General features: G+C 41.0%; 2 protein-coding genes across 2 annotated transcripts; one reads left to right on the top strand and one right to left on the bottom strand.

The window, feature by feature from the left end:
* The first annotated feature begins 1,643 nt into the window (after positions 1-1,643).
* Positions 1,644-7,146, top strand: si:dkey-19b23.7 (uncharacterized). Its single transcript, XM_020491489.2, has 8 exons — positions 1,644-1,972; positions 2,331-2,402; positions 2,523-2,594; positions 4,964-5,175; positions 5,309-5,369; positions 5,452-5,617; positions 5,743-5,940; positions 6,290-7,146. Exons 1-8 carry the CDS (start codon positions 1,958-1,960, stop codon positions 6,412-6,414), a joined length of 921 nt encoding a protein of 306 aa, XP_020347078.1. The 5' UTR covers positions 1,644-1,957; the 3' UTR covers positions 6,415-7,146.
* A 1,802-nt stretch (positions 7,147-8,948) lies between these two features.
* LOC109897006 (uncharacterized) lies at positions 8,949-13,853 on the bottom strand. Its single transcript, XM_020491491.2, has 3 exons — positions 13,479-13,853; positions 10,654-11,400; positions 8,949-10,388 (listed from the first exon to the last, which is right to left on the bottom strand). Exons 1-3 carry the CDS (start codon positions 13,492-13,494, stop codon positions 10,303-10,305), a joined length of 849 nt encoding a protein of 282 aa, XP_020347080.1. The 5' UTR covers positions 13,495-13,853; the 3' UTR covers positions 8,949-10,302.
* Positions 13,854-23,753: the final 9,900 nt, after the last annotated feature.

Consider the following 23,753-nt stretch of genomic DNA (forward strand, 5'->3'; position numbering starts at 1 on the left):
CCCCAAAGGCGGCCAGCGACAGGGTGATCAATCCTACGCTTGCGTCCCATTCCCAATTAGTCATAGGAGTTGCCTTGTTGATGATAGCCAACATCCCATGGGACTATGCATGGCAGGGGCATCTTCCTCCCTGAGCCAACCTGGAATATATTTCAATTAACAGGTGTGCCTTGTTAAAAGTTAATTTGTGGAATTTCTTTCCTTTGTAATGCATTTGAACCAATCAGCTATGTTGTGACAAGGTAGGGTTGGTATAAAGAAGATAGCCCTATTTGGGAAAAGACCAAGTCCATATTATGGCAAGAACAGCTCAAATAAGCAAAGAGATTCTGGATCATTACTGGCCTCCACAGTCACCCGACCTCAACCCAATTGAGAAGGTTTGGGATGAGTTGGACCGAAGAGGGAAGGAAAAGCAGCCAACAAGTGCTCATCATATGTGGGAACTCCTTCAAGACTGTTGGTAAAGCATTCCAGGTGAAGCTGGTTGAGAGAATGCCAAGAGTGTGCAAAGATGTCATCAAGGCAAGGGTGGCTTCTTTGAAGAATCTAAAATATATTTAGATTTGTAGAACACTTTATTGGTTACTACATGATTCCATGTTATTTCATAGTTTTGATGTCTTCACTATTATTCTATAATGTAGAATAGTAAGAAAATAAAAATAAAGAAAAACCCTTGAATGAGTAGGTGTCCAAACTTTTGACTGGTACTATACATGCATAATTTAAGTGCATCTAAGATTCACTTTTATTGTGAATCTTCTATTGGATGTTGTCCTAATAAAATATCTTTGTTTTTGCATTAGAGCGTCAGTTTTGGATTTGTCCACATTTTCGACAGTGTGCAGGTCTCCATCTCTCCGACAAATCTAAAGACAAAGCACTTGACTGAATTCTCCTCTACTGATACTAAGAAAGGTTATGCTGTAGATGGCCAACAGGGGTCGACACTATCATATGACATTTTCAGTAAGAGAAGCAGTCCGGTCGTTCATGAATAAGCTCGTTAAGGCCGGTGGGTGAGAGCAGCACTGTAAATGTAATCTAATTTAGCAACTGGTACATGAGTATGGGTACTGTTGAGTGTAGCACAGAGTAATAGTATGCTGGGAAAAGTGTTTAATTCAATTAAACATGTATATATTTATATGGAATAACTATTCTATTACTGTGACCAAATACTAGTAGCTTCACAGTCACTACCATCCACTCTTAAAACTCACCCCAGCATGTATTTGGGAGACCAAACTTTTACTTAACAATGTATGGTCATGGCTGGTATGGTGTGAAGATGAAGTGAAAAATAATTTAATTTCTATTTCTTTATCTTTTTCTATTTTCTTGTGCAATTAGTCAAACTTACTATTGTTTTGCTGTTCATAAACTGGCGCCATTTTGACTATTTTGTTGACACCTGTTCGCACCTAATTGGTAGAAAGCTGTTTGCTGTCGTAGGATCTACCAATTAACAAGGCACATTGAAGAATTTACACGGATTTACAAGGAAATATTCAAACCCCATGCATTAATTGGCCCTCATATTTCTGAAATCACTTTAGGCTTAAATGTATGTACGCCTACCCAACAGGTCCACATATTATGCCTAATCACGCATTTATCCTACGTTTCTCTGTAACACGGGAAGATACAGATGATCCCTTGCGTGTGAGACAACACCCGAGAGATGAGATCGAAGAACAAGGGATCTTTCGAAATAATATCTATAATGTAGATTTCTGTTTTAAAAGAAAATGCATTTGGCAGATAATTGTATCGCAGAAAGACGCATAAGATTCTTATGCAGAATACATTAAATTAAGATTAATGAAAAAGAGGGAAGGAATGATGCGTTTGCAGTTTAATCGTTTTATGTATAGGTGTGACAGCGCACATTAACGCAGTGCAAACGTGCTAAAATACACAGTTCTGGGTTTAGATTTTTACAGACAACAAGATGAGCAGCGGCAGTGTAAGTAACCAGCCTAAGGAATCTATTTCTGTTTCGGAAATGAATCATTTGACAATTAAATGTGTATTGTAGCCTATGTATTCAATCACCCATAGATGAAATATAATCAATGATGTAGTTTTAAAATGCAGTTGTTGATATTATTTGATTTATATTTCCTTTGCATTCATAACCATGCATCTAAATGGCAGTGGATATATTGTTTGTGCACCATATAGTGGGATACTTGTCAAGGATGCTGAGGTGTTGCTAGGAGATAAGGGGTATCTTATTTTCCATGCACCATACTGAGGTCCTTGCTTTCAGATAAACAACATTTGCTAAAATATGAAATTCACAAAGTGTGTGTGTGTGGCAGAAGCGAGAGAGAGAACAGAGGAAAAAACTGCAGCACTTTCTGACAGACCTGGCCTTATTGGGATCATTGCAGGTTAGTTCTTATAGTTCTAGAACCAGATACATGATAGTTACAGAACACCTAAATAATAATCATTTTAAAGGTCAGAAAACATATATTATCATCAGGATAATCTTGTGTCTCTCCATGTAGGGTTTCCGGTACTTTCAACCTTGGCTGAGGGGGAGAGAGGAGCTACTCCTGACAGTAGTCAATGAAGACCTGGTTAGTGTTGAACTAACTCCACTAATTAACTGCACCTATCTTGTTTTCTCAAACATTCAGAAATCGATGATGAGCCATTCCTTTAAGTCTATATGAGTGGTTCCCAAACTTTATATAATCCCGTACCCCTTCAGACATTCAACCTCCAGCTGCGTACCCCCTCTAGCACCAGGGTCAGCGCACTCTCAAATGTTGTTTTTTTGCCATCATTGTAAGCCTGACACACACACACACTATACGATACGTTTATTAAACATAAGAATGAGTGTGAGTTTTTATCACAAACCGGCTTGTGGGAAGTGACAAAGAGCTCTTATAGGACCAGGGCACAAATAATAATATAATAATAATCAATAAATTTGCTTTTTATTTAGCCATCTTACATATAGAACCTTATTTGTTAATCAAAAATTGTGAATAACTCACAACAGGTTAATAAGAAGGGTGTGCTTGAAAGGATGCACATAACTTTTTATTGGAGAGTCTTAAATTATTTTCCCACACAGTCTGTGCCTGTATTTAGTTTTCATGCTAGTGAGGGAAGAGAATCCACTCTCACATACGTATGTGGTTGCAAAGGGCATCAGTGTCTTAACAGCGCAATGTGCCAAGGCAAGAAACTCTGAGCGCAGCCCTATCCATAAATCTGGTAGTGAATTCTGATTAAATAACATTTTCACAAAACCGCTTTCTTGCAATTTCGATGAGCCTCTCTTGTTCACATATCGGTAAGTGGACTAGAGGCAGGGCATGAAAAGGATAACGAATCCAGTTGATTGTGTCGCCCGTTTCAGGAAAGTACCAGCGTAATTGCGCACCCTGTTCACTCAGGTGCTTCGCTATATCACATTTTAAATTGTCCGTAAGCTTGAGTTCATTTGCACACAAAAAAATCAAACAATGATGGAAAGGCCTGTGTGTTGTCCTTGTTAATACAGACAGAAAAGAGCTCCAACTTCTTAATCATAGCCTCAATTTTGTCCTGCACATTGAATATAGTTGCAAAGAGTCCCTGTAATCCTAGATTCAAATCATTCAGGTGAGGAAAAAACATCACCCAGATAAGCCAGTCGTGTGAGAAACTCGTCATCATGTAAGCGATCAGACAAGTGAAAATTATGGTCAGTAAAGAAAATGTTAAGCTCATCTCTCAATTTTTTTTAATCAATACTTTGCCCCAGCGCATTTCTGCACGTTGTAAAAGCGTTAAATGGTCGCTGCCCATATCATTGCATAATTCAGAAAATACACGAGAGTTCAGGGGGCCTTGCTTTAACAAAGTTAACCATTTTCACTGTAGTGTCCAAAATGTCTTTCAAGCTGTCAGGCATTCCCTTGGCAGCAAGAGCCTCTTGGTGGATACTGCAGTCCGTTTGATGTCACAAAGCTGTCCATTGCTTTAAAAATATCCTATCATGTTGTCCTGGTTTCCAGTGGTTTGCAGAAGAGGATGTCTTCCTTAATTGAGCCCCCCCCCCATAAACGTAACGGACATATAGCAGGGGCTGTTCCAGGCCCAACACGACTGTTGACTCATCCAGCTGTAGCGCATATAATTCATTGACTTGTATGCGAAGCAGTAATTGTTTCAAAACATCTCCTGCCATGTCACTGATGCATTGTGAAACAGTGTTGTTTGATGGAGGCATTGTCTGTATCGTTTTTTGGGCCTTTTCCCCCAGCATTGCCTCAGCCACATCCCCGGCAGCAGGAAGAATTAAGTCCTCCACAATAGTATGGGGCTTGCCTGTCCTAGCCACTCGGTAGCTCACCATATAAGATGCTTCTAGCCCCTTCTTATTAATGGTATCTGTTGCTTTTATACATGTCTTACTACTCGAAAGTTGTCTTCATTCTTGCTCAAAAAACTCCCGTGGCTTATTTTTCAAATGGTCATGTTTCGTTTCTAAATGTCAGCGCAAGAGTGAAGGTTTCCTGCGAGAGAGTAATGGTTAATGTGATTGGATGTTAATTATTTGACATTGTGTTGTTATTTCGACTGAACACTAGATGGTTTAATTTATTTATTTTTGGCAGTGAAACGAGGCTACTCAGGTGAGAGAAAAAAAACTCACCCAAATGTATAGCTGAGTTGGAAAATATAAACGTACTATGAAGAATTATTATTATTAACAATATTTTTTTTTTTTTATGTGAATCACATTTTTATTTGGCGTACCCCCAGTTTGGGAATACCTGGTGTATATTACTGTTAATCTTTTATTCCAGGACAGTAGGGAGAAAACATTTTAAAAGAGGGTGAAATTCTACTTTAACTTGACCAATTAGAACACTGATTTCCATTCCCTGTTCCAAAAACTTTTGCTACTGTGTGCTCTACTGAACAAGACCCTGGTCTGCCCCCTCAGGGTTGGCGTTCCCCTGGGTTCATGGTGTCGGCAGCGTCCTCCTTCAGTAGCAGTTCCTCATCCAGCAGCACCAGTAGCACTTACAGCCTGGCTAGTGACGCCAGCTCCCCCCTGCCCGGGGACCACCAGGGGCCTCATCAAGGCCCTCAGGGGCCACAAAGCATGCCAAGGAAGCAGCACTCATCACATGGGCCCAACCACCATGCTCACAAGTGAGGGGTTATGTTTTGCGAGTATTAAAGTACACACACAAATACACACATGCAATTATGAAACACACACAACATGCATAGATTCATGCCCACATGCACACACACATAATCATTTATCTATCTTTTTCCACAGGGGCAGCAGTGAGGCCCATCTCCTACCAGCCTCCCCCAGTGAGAGGGAGATAGCAGTGCCTGTGAGTATAGTCATCATTGCGTTCCATTCACGTTGAGTTGTAAATGAATCAGTTTTATTCTGACCCTCGCTCATCTTTTCAGGAAGTGAATTGCACTCTTTTCCTATTGGCTGGCTACGCCAAGTATGGTCGCCCATACGCCTGGATAAGGTCCAATCACGAGCGCCTGGTCAACATTGGAGGCACAGATTCGATGGTCAAGGACACGCCCATGAAACTCAAGGCCATCACGGACTGGGGATCACAAGGTTTAGAACATTTATATTTATGTTTTTCTAGTTTGCACCCCACCATAACAATAATCCATCTGAAACACTGCATCACATACTTGGCTGATCAGCTATCCTCCTTTTCCCTGTTGCTCTTCCTATAGGAATACGGGTATGGGATGTAGTGAGTGAGCTGGTGTGTCTGTGCACCGTTCCATCTCCCTCCAACCCCTTTGCCCTGGACATGCGCTACCTGAAAAGCCTTCCTCTCCCAGAGCGCTTCCTGGTCTCTGGGGCTCTGCTTAACTTTCTGGAAACCTACGCTGTCTATGGCAACCGGGATGAGCTGCACTACGACAAAGGTAAGTCATAATTAAATAAAACTTCCTGGAAACGTATCTATTTCTGTACCCAGTATCAAATCGTCAAGACTAGAATAGGCCTATGGTGCTGGGGTTTAGTGACATTTTCAACACAGAATCAAAACATCCAATTATGAATGTGTTGACCTGCAATGCCAAGTGTTTATTAATGGCTTAAGATGCATGGGCTACATTTGTATTTATTATCCAACCAATAATATTCATGAACATAATTATTATGATGAGTGTTGCTCTAGTCTATAGTTGCTAGGTGGCACTGTTGGGCTGTATATGTATGGCAAATGGCCTTCCTTTCTTAATCTCCTCACTCTTTCTTTCTCTCTCTCAGTCGTAGAAGAGATGAAGTCTCTGAGGCGTCTCCATGTCCAGACTCTGTCTGAGGTCCAAAGAAGACCGGGCAGAAGCACCAGGCCAGCCACTCCCGTTTCAGAAGAGTCCTCAGAGGAAGAGTGACAAGGGTCATATTCTTTAGTGCACAGCACACCGTAGCAAAACGCTTTGCAACGAAAAACTTTAAAAAACTACAGTTTCTTATCGGGCAAGTCCAGGGGTGCTTTCAGTTCAATATAACATTTGCTATGTTGCGTAACAGTTTGTACTGAACGACACGTTTCCCCAAAACGTTCAAACAAGACTTTGAGGTACATTTGCTCCGATTGGTAATGTATTTTAAGGGCAGCGGCGCATTTTGAACCCACAACCGAACCCCTCCCCATTATTCAACTGGTCATTTCCGAACAGCACCGTTTCCTTTTAATTAAACAAACTCATTTTTGCCCAACTTCAGGATGTTTTCTTCCTTTTGGTGCCCCTGAACACAACCCTGATGTGGTGGTCAGAGTCGACATTGTAGGATGGAAGGAGACTGAGGGGGTACTAGTATATCCCTGTGTTTGTGCATTTTTAATATAGGTAAACATATAGCCATATTGAATGATTGATCACACCTCTGTTGGGGAAATAATGTGCCAATAAGACAATACAAAGGGAACTATTATTTGTCCCCCCTGAAAAATGCTCTCATTCAAATGTGCTAGGCCCATAAATAGGGCACATTTTGAATGTATGGTACTCCATTTCAATGTGTTAATGTACTGTAATTTCACCTCTGTCCGAGTGATGTAGAGGTAAATGTCAGTTTAAACAATTATGAAATGGGTCAGAATAAAGTATCCTAAGAAATAAGCCTCATGACTTTCAGCTTATCCCATGACCCATGGTGAACTTCTGCTTTCCAGCTCCTTGATGGAATGTGTTCTGAGTCAAGAGATAAAACGCCCCTTTTAAAAAAAGAAAAAAAAGGGCAAATCGCCTTTTTAAATAGATACGCCTCAGATTGTTTTGTCTCATTCATCAAACGCTTGGCTCCAGGGCTAAAGATACAGTACACACTGTAGTGTGGTACAGGACTCTTGTTTTGGCCTGAGGTTGGCTGTTTTGATGCTCTGTGTCTTCAGTTAAGGTAGAAAATACATTTTTCAAATATACAAGCATATACAGTACCATTGTATAAAAGTTTATTCCATAGAATACATATTTAAATATGCAACATAAAACCAGACCTTAAAGCATGCACTTACAAATGGCACAACCTCATCTTTGGAGTGTGGTTTGAGATACATCAGAATACATATCATTTAAAATAAATGGTTAAACAAAAATCCATTGACATCAATGGCATAACCTGTCAAGTCAAATAACATTTTAAAACAGAGGCACCTTTTACTGTAAAACTGTAAAACATGCCATCACTAACCTTTTGCTTATTTGTCACTAAAATGGTAAGGTGTAATGTGTTGGCCCGAGGATAGGTAGGGACTCAAATGTAGAATAGCCCCCATACCACCCCATTCGTAGACAAGCAGTCTCCTGTGTAAACTCTACACAAAACACCAGTCAGCTGTCATGAAACTAAATTATACAATACTGCATACTGTAGTATCACGTCGAGAAATTAAGCTGGGATGTAATGTGACCTTTTCATAATGGTTGCCTGAGTATAGATGTCTTTAATGTATGGAATAAGCGGATGTGGCATGGGGAAGTGTGTGAGGCGCAAGAGAGCGTGTGTAAGAGAAACAGGTATTTGAGCTTGGGGCCACGCTAACACTAATGCTATGAAACATGCAAAGTCATGAGGTTACAGTAGGTTAGGCCAGACAGAGAGGAGAGGTTGGGGGCAGGGCCAATGAGGATTTGTGAACTCTAATGTCCCCATTGGAATGCAGGAGCAAGTTCCCGAACAGTTAAAACCAACGTTCCTGCCCCACAGAGGAACAGAGGTAGCCTAGCGGTTAGAGCGTTGGGCCAATAAGTGAAAGGTCGCTGGTTTGAATACCTGAGCCACCAAGGTGAAAAATCTGTCGATGTGCCCTTGAACTAGACACTTACACCGAATTTTCTCCAGGGCTGCTGAACTACTATATCTGACCCGGGAACACATTTCACTACACCTATCCGGTATGTGTGACAAAAACATCACTACTTTGCACACACCGGAATAGTGAGGAATGAGGAGGATCACAGATGAGTGATTTTTCCAAATAAACTGCTAATAATATACAGCTAACTGGTTCATCATTATGAGAAGAAAAAAAACTGTTCTAGCAAACACTAACGCCTGTAAGATTTAGTGTGAATAAGTAGGTTGATATCGCATCTATAGTATACATAAGCCGTGAGGCTCATTCAAATTCAGAATATTTGTGAAGACAGAGTTAGCATAGTCTTGGACTAAAATGCACTGTCAATGACTGGCCACATCATTTGATTTTCCCTTTAACAGTTCCATTTGAATTCCACAGCCCAGCCAGGCAATTTATAAACTTCATCTCTCCTGTAAAATAGTGTTAAAACATTATTTCCCCACACTACTAGGCTAGCATTTGGTTTGCAACAGTTTGGGTTTGTCTAAACCTTGCTGCTTGCCCCCGACTTGTGCAACTTTGTTGCAGGTTATACTTGCGAGTGACAAGACTGACAGCTTCTCTTAGTCAGGAAAATTTATTTATAAAGGGTCATAACAATGGATATGTCAAAAGAAATGGCAATAGAAACAAAGGTAAAACAAACTAAAATGCAGTTTGCCATCATTTCAGCTGCTTGATGTGATAGTGTCAGCTTTAGTTAGCTAACTAGCAAAGGAAAAGTAGCTAGCCTGCATGGCAACCTTTTTTGGATGACCAGCTCATTTGGCTAGCTACTTCATTATTTCAGAACTAACAACTGGCTTTTGCTCAGGCTAGATCGTCATGGTGTAAGGAAGAAATAAAACAAATTTACTCATTAAAATAACATTGAATGAAAACATCTTTAAAAAAAATTATTGGTAACCGTTTTATAAAAGCAATCAGGCCCCAGGAATTATCGTGAATAACATCCTCCTAATGGCCGTTTCCCTGATCCTCCATGTTGGGTCTTAGTCGTGAGTTATTCACACGATAAACCCTGGGTTCTCATGTCTTATTGCCTTAATTACAGTTCTGCCTATAAACACAGCCTACTGTGTACCTACGACAACTCAGCAGATGTTCTTCTATGGTCGGCTCAAATTAACCCTTTATGCCCCATGAATCCTCACACACACTTTGCAACACCTCTCAAGACCAACACGGAGCTCACATTGCAGGGTCAGCTCAAACAAAGTTCCTCGCCCCTTAAAAAAAAAAAAAAAAAAAAAAAAGGTACAGGCTGATGATCCATAAGCTAACAAACTTAATTGCAATACATTTTTTTTAAACTATAAAAAAAAAAACAATCATTGCTATGACTGTAACCAGTTTCAACCATTCCAGCCCATACCCAGCATTGCATTGAGAGAAGATTGTGGTTTGGGGATACATTTGGTCATATCCTTACCTAGTTAAAAAGGCACACAAGACCATGTGCTCCTTTCTTCAAAAGCATAACTGGCAGTTTAGAGTAGCAAGGCCACTAGAAAACAAGTGCCTTGGAATGGCAATGGATATTAGCAGTTTAGCATTGAAGCTTTCCAACAGTGAAAGCAAGTCACAAGGCAACGGAGGTGAATGCTAGAAACAGCTTACAGTACCACATCATCAACCCAATGCCTTGTTCCCAGGTCTTCCAAGGCAGCTAGTCATTAACTGTCCCGGTTTGTAGGCTAAATGTTCATTTCAGTCATGAACTGTACTGTAGACTTACTAAGGCAATGTCCCATTTAAAAGAAAGTCCAGCACTAATCTCCTCTCACCCTTCAGTCCTGTTGAGTCCAGTAGTGGTGGGTTCTTTCAATCCCTCGTCTCTTCCCTCCCTCCCTACGTGCTGTAACTAGTCTCTGTGGGTGTCATCAGTTTAGTGTCATGCTGGGGATCGGTTGTCTCAGTGCCAGATGTCTGAGGTGGATCTCTTCCTGATCATGGCACTCAGTGGACTGCGAGACAGGGACCTCCTCTTCTTCCAACGGACTGCAAACCGACACAGGAGTGAGAGAGGGTGTTAAATGTGCTGACTGGGCTTGATTTTAATCACATTACAACTCTCAAGAAAAAGACAGTGAAATGTGCAAATACAGGTACATACATATTCATGCGTTAACTGAAGACTATCAATTGATCCCTTTGAAAGTGTCCCCTACTGATAGGCGGTAAGGAGATTGCCTGCCTAAAAATGTTGGTTTCTATTGATTTAAATTGAATATTTCAGTGTGTCAGGTGCTCAGGCCATGTTCACCTCGTCTTAAGCTAGCTGTTAGCATGGAGTTTTTGGAGCTATTAGGGGTGGTGGGCATATCCTCTCCCTCCTTCACCCAAACCTTTTCTGGGGTCAGTGTGCCGGTACTTCCGCCATCCCCCTGCCAGTCACTCAGTGCCCTCTGGAAGGAGTGTGCCAGACAGGCCGTCATGTCCCGTGCCCGCTCTGCCCGGCTGCACCAGAACACCCGGCACTGCAGCTGTTGCCCACGCTGCTTACAGATGTACAGAAACACGTTGGGTCTAGTGGCATCGGCCGCGCAGTAGGCGATGTCCTGGAGGTACGTCTTAGTGAGCTGGCGTCCTGTGCTGAGCTCTTTGACTTCGACATAGCGTGGACGAACAACCAACGCGTGGTCTTTGCTCAGCTTCTTTCCATTTGCGGCCCCGTCGAGCAGACGGGCTATGGCATCCTGGGCCTGCTCTCGATCCAGGGAGAAGATTTTCTCAGTGCCCAGGTAGTGGACCTTGAATAGCGGATCACCGTGGGAGAGGGACTCTGTGCGGTCGCGGCGGAAACGGCGGCGTAAAGCAGCCGGGGATTTCTTGAGGGTCTCCATTAGGTGGAAGGTATTGAGAGACATAGTGGATAGGAGGGTGGGTTTTGAAGGGGTCAAGGGGGGGTTAGTGGTAGATGTGGCACAGGTGTCGTGGTCTTCAGTCCTTTTCCTAGTTGTATTTCCCACTTTCTCTTTGAATCGAGTACAGTTGGAGTCAACGTTTTGATCTGGAATACAGAGAAAGACAAATTGCAGCCTAGTTAAATACATTACCACAAATCAGACACATGAATTGCCAACACCATAACATAAGTTATAATGTGGAATATGGACACACGGATCGAGAGATTTTACTAAAAATAAATACATATTTTTTGTTGTTGTTGAGAGGCGAACTATACTTAAGCGTATTATGCAGAGTGGACACGTGTCAGTACTTAAAGGGGACTGTTAGGACACAATGAACTGGGTTGTGGAAAAACAACCAAGAGCCAGCCCAGGATCAGGTGCAGCAATAAAACAGTCAATCAATATTCACTCACTAGATTCAGTACAGAACCATCAAATATTTAACAGTTACTGTGCCTCGTCTTAATAAACCCAGCTGCTGAGCTGGAAAAACAGCAAATCAAATGACAGTCCAGTGGAGGTGTATTTCCCCCCCCATATTAACACCAAGGCTGTCATAGGCTTACCCTTCACCTCGAGCACATGATCTGTAGGCTTAGAAGACAAAACGTTTTGTTTTTTTTACAATACAAATCTTAAGTGATTTGATGTGTACTTACTGCAAGTTCTAGAATTCATAGCATTGACTTGACCGGACTTGTGTTACAACTAGACACTACATAAGAGCCAATGAGACCCAAACAATGGACTGTCTAACGGAGGTTAAGTGTCACCAGCTGGACATAGCTCTCCCATTGTCTTAAGAATGTCCCAAAAACACCACTCTCCTCTTGGCACATTGTGTGAGCTGTACGGCCCCAGCCATTGTTAGGCACTTTCTCCCCCCCTTCTCTTTTCTCTGCCATTCTCTCCATATCCTACAGCCTCCCTCAGATGTTGCTTTGACTGCGAACCGCCGACTGTGCCAAGATGATGGCCATTGTTAGGCAAGCCCACTTCTCAGGAAACAGCTTCGCTTTCTACCCCGCCACACATAATATTTATCCTCCTAAAAAAAAAAATGGCATGCTTTGGTGAGATGTCAAGAGACCTAGACATCAGAAATAGTGTTATCACACACACAAAAACAGACCTCTTCTCACCCCACCCCAGGCTACAAGTTAAGTAATCTTCCACAGTAAATATGTTCAGTTCTTTTGGCATGTCTACAAACTGGTAGATAGCAGATACAGGTGAACATGTACATACAGTAACGCCGATCGTAACTATGTTCAGAATGTGGTCAGGCTGCATTTTTCTGCACAGTGCTTTTTAATAGGATCAAGAATGCCCATGAGTAAATAGAGCACTGTGACAAATCCCAGAGGATATTATCTGATGTACTGTACTGCCCTAGTGGCAGACAGTAAGGTCTGTGTGTCTGTGCAGACTGGGAAATATGGAGAGTTGTTGAAATGCCATTATGCACCGAGGACATAAGCGGTTTTCCCTTCAGTAGAGCGTCTTTACTAGATGGCCCCGATTATGAGCCATGGAAAAGTCAGCAGCACATTGACGTTCCAATGACTCCACAAATTCTAACACATTCAATATGCGCCAAAGGATAAGGCAACTTGATTTATTGGTAAATGCATGTACTTTGGAAATGCCACAAATTGCCATCGTCGTCGAATAATTTTCATTCTGAAAAATAGTAATAGTCACATGAAATTGGTTTGTCAGTTTCCCTTGTCATGACTCCAATTACATTACATGACAGTGGGGACTGTTACTGAATCTGGTTGATAGGTAATCGACGAGCTGGGCTGTTCCCCGGACTCTGTGTGTAGGGATTTGTACAATGCTTAAACAAGGCTATTGAACTTGACATTGGTGTCTTGTCTTTATTATTTTATCCAACATATCATACTCAAACAGAGACCACGTCCCATCATTTTGCCTTGAGTGAGTCTAAACGCAAATATGCCTCGCACGCTATATGGTTTTGGAAACATTTGACTTTGGCTTTCATATGAGCAAGATATACACGATTATTTACCTTTCTAAACGTTTAAACAGGGTGTCGGGATTGTAGAGCACATGGAGCCAGCTGTGGTCCGTACCATCAACTGAAATCCCAAAACGGGCTGAAAAATCCCTTGAGTTCAATAGATTGAAAAACAATTACGCATCTTACCTGGCTTCAGTTTCATGCAAATGATGTCCTGTGGCGCTTCAAAGAAGAGTGCCCCCGTCTTCACAACTGACTGGATGCAAATGAACGGTCTCTGCTTCAGCACGGTTGTTTTCTCAATTATTGTAATACTTATATATAAGATCAACCAAAATGCGCGTCTCGTTTAAAAACATAACAATTCTGACCCAAAGCTTCGTTTGGCATTGCCTGCTCAAGATTCACGATACATTCCAGTAATGTATTTTATGGACTAAAACTAAAAAAGAACGTGGCACAATTTAGGATATTATGACTGTTCGGAACTAAAAACTCGTGCTTTCCTCGTCGGCGTGTGTGATACTCATCCGCTCAACTTTAATGTGGTGACGCCTTCGCGAGCTGCGCTTATGAACAGCGTGGGCGCGCCTCCGGCCTTCTATGCAAGTGGACGAGCATTTGCGTCTTTGAGGGGGTTTTGAGTGTGTGAGTGAAAGGTGGGAGAAATGTGCGTGTGTGTTTGTGACTGAGTGAAAGGCGCACAAGGGGATAAGGGGAAAACTATAGGGCTTTGAGCAGAGAAAGAGGAGAAAATACAAAGCCAAGACAAATAGTACCTGGAGGCAATGTTAGGGCTTCCTATAGGGGAATGCTGGTATAGCCTATATACATAAATGCACACATAACTAAAGATGCATTGACTTGATAAAGAGGACAAGGAAGGATAACACCTCAGTCACTGTGTGTCATAAACAAATAGAAAGTAAATGACTGATAACATAATTATGGACACATTCACCGTAACATTATATTTAACCTTTATTTAACTAGGCAAGTCAGTTAAGAACACAGTCTTATTTTCAATGACGGCCTAGGAACAGTGGGTTAACTGCCTGTTCAGGGGCAGAACGACAGATTTGTTCCTTGTCAGCTCGGGGGTTTGAACTTGCGTCCAACGCTCTAACCACTAGGCTACCCTGCCTCCCCAATTAGGCCATTAGCCTAGCTCTTTCAATTAAAACAAATACACAATTGTTTTTTTTGACAATACAGTGACTCAGACAACAAACTGCAGTAGCCTAGGTGTATAGCCATAGCAACATCTGAAAACCACTACTGCCCATCAGTTCATTGCATCATCTATAGCCTCTTGCTAATCAGGGTTATTTACCCTAGTTTCTATGTTCTTTTTCATATTTTTATGTTGGGGGGCATTCGAGCTGAGGTGATGGAAAACGCTATATGGTTCCTTGTGTATGTGCGTGTGTGTTTCAGAGAGGAACAGTGCGCCCCTGTTTAATCTGGGTTTGGCCCAGCAGCAACTGTTAAGTTTTGGAAGTCACACCCACCAAAGTACCTTACAGTACACAGTGGAACTATTATTAGGCACCGATGACGCTATGAACCATCTACCATACCCACCCACCCACTAAACTAACATGTTTTCAGCTCTACCAATGAAACAGAGCAGAACTGGCTAGGATGTGAATTGTCACGCAACTTGGGTCAAGATCTGTTTTTTGATTTGCTCTTAGGAACAGGGCACCATTGAAAGTAGTGATTTCTGGGGTAGCGTTAAGTGTGGAGGTGGCGGAATTGAAGTTGAAAATTCATGATGTTTGTGACGCCTGCCATTTGGCGCGACGCAGGCCTGGTGGGGAGCATGGTGGAACAGAGTCAGTCCTTTTGTGTTTTGAGTCAGAGTCAGAGTCTCTAGCCAAACAAAGCCATGCTAGGATATCAGTTATCATGTAAGAGCTTTTGTGCCGAATCTACTGCAGTGTTTCAGGTGCAACATTTATGGTCATGTCACAGCAGTATGTAGGAGGGAGATTCCAATATGTGGGAAGTGTGCAGGAGGACATGGGACAGAGGATTGTGTAGTTTCCGTGTATAAAGTTGTGTGTGTCAACAGTAGGGGTGCTCATGTTGCTGGGGATCGGAAGTGTCAGGTGTGAGAGAGGCAGGTTGCGGTTGCCAGTGTCAGAGTAGTGCAGAAGGTATCATATGCTGAGGCAGTGGAGAAAGTAGAGGAGGATGGGTCAAGGGTGAGGGAGCCTGAAAGGATCCCAGAGAGTAGTAGATTTGTGCCAGCACAGAGGAATAGGGCAACAATTCCTTTATGCTTCAGTAAGGTCGGCTTTTTAGTGTTTTATAGCAATGGTTATCAACTGTACCGTGGAAATGGAACGTAAATCACAGAAGATAGATATTGTGGTGGCAGCTGCAGAGAAGTATTTGGGTATACGAGATTTGACTTCAGAAGAGTTACACGGTGTGTTGAGGGGTGTTGTCCCATCCTCCCAGGCCGTTGGCTTGGTGTGGGATCAGTTACGGTCAAAGTAGTGGAATGGGGTGGTGATTTTATTTCTATGAAATAGTGGTATATAGGTGTAGCGTTAGTTGGTGGCGCATTTTTTTTCCTTTTCCCCATTTCCTTTTTATTTTTGTATCACAAATGTTTCATGCGATCCGCCAACCCAATCCCAAAGAAGAAGAAGAGGAAGGCTGTGAATTGACAATCCAAAATCAGGGGTTAAGGCAATGGGCGAAAGATGAACTTAGTGGTACGAAGCTTTCAGGAAACTCACACCAGAGTATTTGCTGGTTGAAACTGGTTGCGATGGGTGGCTAAATCCGTCATGACACCGTGTCTACAGTCATATCAAGGAGGTCAGTAACCTCTGTTTTTGTTTCCAGCTCCAAGCAGCAACTTCCTGCATCTCTGAAGCAAAAGATAATGAGATTGAAGCTTTTTTGAGAACCACACAGGGGCTCTTTTTAGTGGAACAATATGTTAACAAGACGTTGTGTAGATAAAATGAGTTGAGTTGACACCCACGGTAGCAGCAACAATCCAGTATTCTGTTATCTCATGTTTCCATCAATACATATTTGGACATCCGTGCTAAATGAACACGCTGAGATTGTTGACAGAAGGGAACAAATGAGCCGTAAAAAAAACCATTGTGAATGGGAGATTTTATCCCAAATCCATTTTCCATTTTTCTATCCAATCAGAGCATCTGCCACGCTTTTATTAATTCTACTTACAGTTCTCAACAAGTAGAAGTTTGATCTGACATTTTGGCTTTTGGGAAATAATAGGAAAAACCTCAATATATTGCAACTTGCAAAACAAAATGGAATGTACATTTGACCAGAGCATAATGGCACTAGTTCAGGTGATTAAGAATGACTTAGATTAATGTGTGAAGTGTGAAGATACACACACTCATGGGATAATCAATGACATTCAAATGATCTCAAATGATTAATTGTACTTCCCTACCCATCAGCAGCCTGTTAAGACTAACAAACACTACTTTTTTGGAGAGTGGTTAGAGAACACTTTGAGGGTTAGAGTTGTACAGTTGTCACAAGCTCATATTGATCAGCCAACAAATCTCTGCTGTTGCAAACCAAATGCTAGTCTAAAATAAATGGGAGATCATGTCTAGATGCTTTTTACAGTGTAGTTCTAGCATATAAATTGCTGAGCTGATGAGATAGCGGATTTCGCAATCAGATGAAACAGAGTAAATAGGCATTTCAACGTCATAGATTTTAGGCGGTGATAACTTGTGGAAAAGACACCGACTGGAATGCCGTTTTAACCAATCAGCATCCATGATTAGACCCACCTGTTGTTTAAAATATAGTAATACAGGATATTGGTATTGAGTGCAGCCAGGTCACCCTTGATACAAGTCAGTATTCGATGTCTCTCCATGTCTGAGGACGTCTGGACATGACGTGGAAACCGGCCACTAGGGGCAACAGTGAGCGCTGTTACCTTCAAGTAGACCTTGAACCTCTGGTGCCAAAGGTTCGAATCCAGCAATAGAAACTTGTTTTTGAGAGTTTTGTTTTCAGCCTATCTCAAACTTTAACCCTTACCTTAACCATTCGAAGTTAATACCCAACCTTAAAATCTCGGAGTTAATGCCTAAACTTAACCCTAACCTTAAAAATGTGTAGTTAAGTAACCTTAAACACATAGAAATTTGACGTTGGAACAACTTAGAAATTTTACATTTGAAAAACACGGATGAATGTTTAATTCTGACATGAGACTGTGAGAGCTAGTTAGACCCAGGCTTCCACTGAATCTGACCACCAAGGTCTGTTGAGGACAACCGTGTATGTCGGGTTACCAGTTAGCCATGCAGGATAACCTAGTAATTAGAACATTTTGCCAGTATTGAGAGAGTGTGTGTGTGTGTGTGCTTGCATGTGTGTATGTGTGCTTGTGCATGCGCTTGAGTGTGTGTGACCACTTAATCTCCCCCAGCCCCTCAAACCCTCAATCGAATTCTATTGAATTTAGTGATAACAATGCCCATTCTCAGTCCAGAAAGTGTACTTCAAATCAGAATCAATGAGTTAGCCAGCTAACTTGCTAAATATTCTGAAATAACTTTTTATTTTTTAGAAGGATAAGCTTGAAATGGGTATGGTCTAATTGACTTGACAACCAAAAACACATATCTAAGCTTTCTTAATGAATCAGAAAATCAATAGTTATTTCTGGTTGTTTGTCAAAGTTAGCTGGCTAACTCATTGATGCTGCTTTGTAGTATACCCCTGAGATGTCTTCAAAAAATTAAACCTAATGTTCCCGCTCGCCCCGCTCGCCCCACCAAACACTCCATTCAGTAGAATACTAAGCACAACAGGCCTGCGCTTGGCCGCTAGCCAATCCCTAAACATCCTTGTCCCTTCCCAAAAGGAAATGTTGTTTTTACATTCTGAGGAATGAGCGTAAAAGCGTATATTTAAATCGTTGCTTCACAAAATACTTTAAAGTACAACTTAAGTAGTTTTTTTGTGGTATCTTTACTTCACTATTTATATTTTTACTTCACGACATTTCTAAAGAAAATAATGTCATTTTGAAACCATATATTTTCCCTGACACCCAAAATATTTTGCGTGCTTAGCAGGACAGGAAAATTGTCCAATTTACGCACTTATCTAGAGAACATCCATGGTCATCCCTACTGCCGCTGATCTGGCAGACTCACTAAACACACATGCTTAGTTTGTGTTGGAGTGTGCCCCTGGCTATCCATAATAAAACATTTAAAAAGTGGTGTTTTTTTATGTAAGGAATTTGAAATGATTTATACTTTTACTTTTGATACTTAAGTACTAGACTTTTACTCAAGTAGTATTTTACTGGGTGACTTTCACTTTTTCTTTTGTCATTTTCTATTGGGGTATCTTAACTTTTACTCAAGTATGACAATTGGGTACTTTTTCCACCACTGCTTATTGTGATATTTTTACTTTAGGCCAATTGGTCAAAGTTGATTGGAAACATTCAAATGCACCCCCCATAAACTCAACAACACAACACTGCGTCCAAGATGGCCGCCTTTGATGGGTCAGTAGTGTAAGTTATGGGAAACTGTTATGGGAAACTACTTCCTCAGGATGTCGCTATGCTATATGCACCCTGCCTGTGTTGCACTGCATTATAGGCCTACCGTACGTGCCTATATCAGAGGCAGGCCCATTGAAATGTGTACTTATAGGAATAACAAGTGGCCTCTGTTGTTTTGTTAACTGACAACAACATTTTTATGGGCCAATGTAGGGTGATATATTGGACAGGAACTGGGTTGTATATTGTGGCTTACTGTAAATGCAGGTGTGAATGGCTGTTAAACATTTATTGAGCACATTGCAGATAAAACTGTAGCCCTAGAGCTATCTTCATAGTTCCTAAATTGTTGAGAAGTACTTTTCATCAGTACATATAATGTAGTTGCGAAAGTTCAATCAGTAAGGCTGGTCTGAATGGATCATCACTTCATCTTGGAAACTCTATAATTCATATTGCATCTATCTCACCTATCAGCATAGCAGGTATTTATATAGTATAGTCTATAACATTACCTCATCTGTAAAGCTGCTATTTATAGGGTAGTGTTTTATAATGTTCCCTCATTAGCATAACAGGTATTTATATGGTAGCTGTTATGTTACCGCATCAGCATAGCAGGTATTTATATGGTAATGATTATAACGTTACCTCATAAGCATAGCAGGTATCCATTGTAGTGTTTATAAAAGGTAGCCTGTTCTCGATTGAACTCTAATACACATTCATCAATATTTTCTTATATGGACCTATTTATTATCCGCATAAATTCTGACAACACAATGTAGCCTAGATATGTAAAATAAACTATATAAGCCAGGGGTGGGCAAGCTATGGTCCGCAGGAGGTTTGGGAAAATGATTATTTTGGGTAAAAAAACACTCCAGGCCATTGTTTTTATTTCTAAAACTAAATAGAAAGTATGTAGAAATTATAATGTACCTACAGTGCCTTCGGAAAGTTTTCATACCCCCTGACTTTTTCCACATTTTTTTATGTTACAGCCTTATTCTAAAATGGAATTTAAAAAAAATCCTCAGCAACCTACACACAATACCCAATAATGACAAAGCAAAAATTGTTTTTTTGAAATTTTTGCAAATGTATTAAAAATTAAAAACAGAAATACCTTATTTACATAAGTATTCAGACCCTTTGCTATGAGACTCCAAATTGAGCTCAGGTGCATCCTGTTTCCATAGATCATCCTTGAAATGTTTCTACAACTTGATGGGAGTCCACCTGTGGTAAATTAAATTGATTGGATTTGGAAAGGCACACACCTGTCTATATAAGTCCCACAGTTGACAGTGCATGTCAGAGAAAAAACCAAGCCGTGAGGTCGAAGGAATTGTGTCGAGGCACAGATCTGGGGAAGGGTACCAAAAACATTCTGCTACATTGAAGGTCAGTGAATGCCATCTAAAATATATTTTCATATGTTGAACACTTTTTTGGTTTCTTCATGATTCCATATGTGCTATTTCATAGTTTTGATGTCTTCACTATTGTTCTACAATGTAGAAAGTAGTAAAAATAAAGAAAAACACTTGAATGACCAGGTGTGTCCAAGCTTTTGATTGGCACTGTATGTAAATGTGATATTTCAGTTTTTAATTTTTAATAAATTAGCAAAAATGTGTAAAAACCTGTTTTAGCTTTGTCATTATGGGGGATTATGTGTAGATTGATGAGGAAAACATTCAATTTAATACATTTGATTGATTATAACAAACAAATACGTCCAAAAATGTTGTGCATGCCTCTATTGAATTTTGAAATCCCGACGTGGCCCTTGAGCCAAAAGTTTTGCCCATCCCTGATGTAGGCCGACTACAAAAGTAAACTTTGTACCGAGGTCTATTGGGAAACACCTGAACCAGTGCACGTTTACAAGAAAAAGTAGGCTACAACAATTTACAAAGTTGTGCCTCTTGTTTCAATGGCAACAAATTAATGTCAGTTATCTGTAAACACCTTTTACTTTGAGAGACGCCTAGGGCAAGGCAATAGGGGCAACACAAGCTTTTGCTGAATAGGTAATTCTGGGAAGTAAGCCTGAAAATCTACGCCTATTTAATGTCTGTGGATAAATTATCTGATTTACCAGAACAGGGTTGCAATGGGTTATTGTTTAATTTTCTCTCTAAATGTCCATTGTGTCAGACAGAGACTGACCTGACCTGACCTTCTTGAGTCACATGTCCAACAGTTATCAGTAGGCGTGAGCCGCGAAGGCGAGCTGAATACACATTGTTCGTTGCCTCTCGCGCTATAGTGGGCTGCCTACGAGTGACACGACAACCACACATTTCCTAATATGGTTAACAGATGAGCGTTTAAAGTCTGTGGCGGAGAATGACTGAGTGAGATGGTGTCTCCTTTTTTTCTTCTGTTTTTCTTTCTCTTTCTCTTGCGGCAGGGTTAAGTCAGCGCACATGATGATCTAATTTCCTATTTTATCCCGGATCACCAGACAAAGTAGTGACTGATTGTTTTAAGAGGAGGAATTCAGTTTGAAAAGAACTGAATTCCTCCTCTCCTGTCATTTGAGGAGGGGGCTGTAGAAATCCCTTTATTTAAAAAATATTTTTACTTCATGGCCTAGCCTACTGTGCTGTCCTAATCTGCCCTGAACAAGTTATCATCTATTAATTAACATACCAAATAAACTATTACATTACCCATAAATCTACGGTAGCCAAATTCTGGTCACAAATGTTACTGCAGCACAGGCACTGAGAGTTGTAACAACCAGTGAAGGATACAGTGCATTCGGAAAGTATTCAGACCCCTTTTTTTTTGGCTTTGTCGTTATGGGGAATTGTGTGTAGATTGATGAAGGAACAAAATTATTTAATCAATTTTAGAATAAGGCTGCAACGTAACCAAATTTGAAAAAATAATGCACGGAGTCTACCAAATATCAGAAACACCTTCCTAATATTGACTCCAATGCTTCCCACAGTTGTCAAGTTGGCTGGATGTCTTTTCGGTGGTGGACCACCCTCTGAATGGTACACATAAACAATACATGTCTTAATTGTCTCAAGGCTTAAAATCATTCTATAACTTATTTCCTCCCGTTCATCTACACTGATTGAAGTGAATTTAATAAGGGATCATAGCTTTCACCTGGATTCACCTGGTCAGTCTAGGTCATGGAAAGAGCAGGTGTTCCTAATGTTTTGTACACTCAGTGTATATATGAGAGGGAGGGAGAGAGAGAGGGGGGGGCGCTCTTTACATTAGTAAAATATGTGTAGTAAGATCTCTCTTCAATATCAGATGTGCATTCCTGCTTCTTACATGAGTGAGTGAGTGAGTGAACAGGGGGAATCATAATGTACTTTTAATGCATTCCCTTGTGGCCTTTCATTCCTATGGGGAAAAACCGCCAGCCTACATGGATTAACACTAGAAGGCGTCTACCCACTAGAGTAGTTTCCTTATCTCAATAGTCCTATATTCCCCACATTGGGCTGGGTTGTTGTTCTTTGTGCTCCAGGCCATGTTATCTATCCAGAAGTATGCTTATGCCATGGAAATACTCCTCAGCTCACAGACCAATCACGGGATAGACTTAACAGGAAAGAAGGCAGCTTCCTGTACCAGCTGAAAAGAGCTCCTAAATGATTTGGGAGCCCATCAAGCCAAAGCACACCTCAACATGCCAAAATCATGATGAGATGAGACCAAAATAGAGCTTTTTGGTAAAGCACACCATCTCTTTGTTCACAGAAAACAAAATGAAGCCTTCAGATAAAATAACAGCTTCCCTACAGTCAAATATGGAGGAGGTTCAGTGATGTTTTGGGGTTGCTTTGCTGCCTCTGGCACTGGGTGCCTTGAACGTGTGCATGGCATCATGAAATCAGGAGAATACCAAGGTATTTTGGAGCGCAGTGTCAGAAAGCTGGATCTCTGTCAAAGGTCCTGGGTCTTCCAGCAGGACAATAACCCCAAACATACTTCAAAAAATACCCAGGATGGGTTCAAGACAAAATATTGGACTGTTCTGAAGTGGCCAGCAATGAGTCCAGATCTAAATTCCATTTAAAACAGCAGTTGGGAGAAGGCCCCCTTCTCATCTGGGAGAACTGGAGCAGTTTGCAAGAGGAGTGGGCCAAACTACCAGTACAAAGGTGCAGGAAGATATTTCCGTTGTACCGATTCCATGGCACATGGTTTATGAATTGACACACAAAATGACACCAGATTCAAAACTTAGAATTATTCAATTTAAATTATTATACAAAATTATTGCAACTAATAGAATGTTATATATATATATATATATATATATATGGGGATACAATCTTCCCAGCTCTGAAGATTTTGCTGCGAGGAGGCAGAGTCATTAGATCATTTATTTTGGTACTGTCCATATGTAGCTCGTTTTTGTTCACAGGTCCACGAAAGGCTGAAGAATCGCAACATTTACCTGGAGCTAACGCTGCAGATATCAATACTGAGTGATTTGAAAAGTCATAGTCAATCGATCAATAATATAAATTATTTTACAATCTGTAGAAACTATGAGAATAGAAAGGTTCAGTACTTTTGTGAAGCATCACAGCACAGTTTCAAAATATATGTCAAATAGAAATCCAATATGTGTAACGGGGTGAGTAACTGGTTGCCGGGAAGTCAGGCGTAGGAGAGCAGAGATGGGTGATAACAGGAGAACTTTAATATACACCCTGGCCCAAAGGCACAGGCGAGGCAGCACAAAGCACAACCGGATTAAACAAAACAAACAAACCTAGGTTTGAAACAAACAGCGCAAGCCAGCCTATAGCGTAACACCCTGCACAAAGAACAATTCCACACACAGACATCGGGGATACCGAGGGTAATATACATTTCGTCTGATGAGGGAATGTGAACCAGGTGTATGGGAAAACAAG

The sequence above is a fragment of the Oncorhynchus kisutch genome, linkage group LG9 (assembly GCF_002021735.2).
Source record: "Oncorhynchus kisutch isolate 150728-3 linkage group LG9, Okis_V2, whole genome shotgun sequence".
Classification (NCBI taxonomy): Eukaryota; Metazoa; Chordata; class Actinopteri; order Salmoniformes; family Salmonidae; genus Oncorhynchus; species Oncorhynchus kisutch.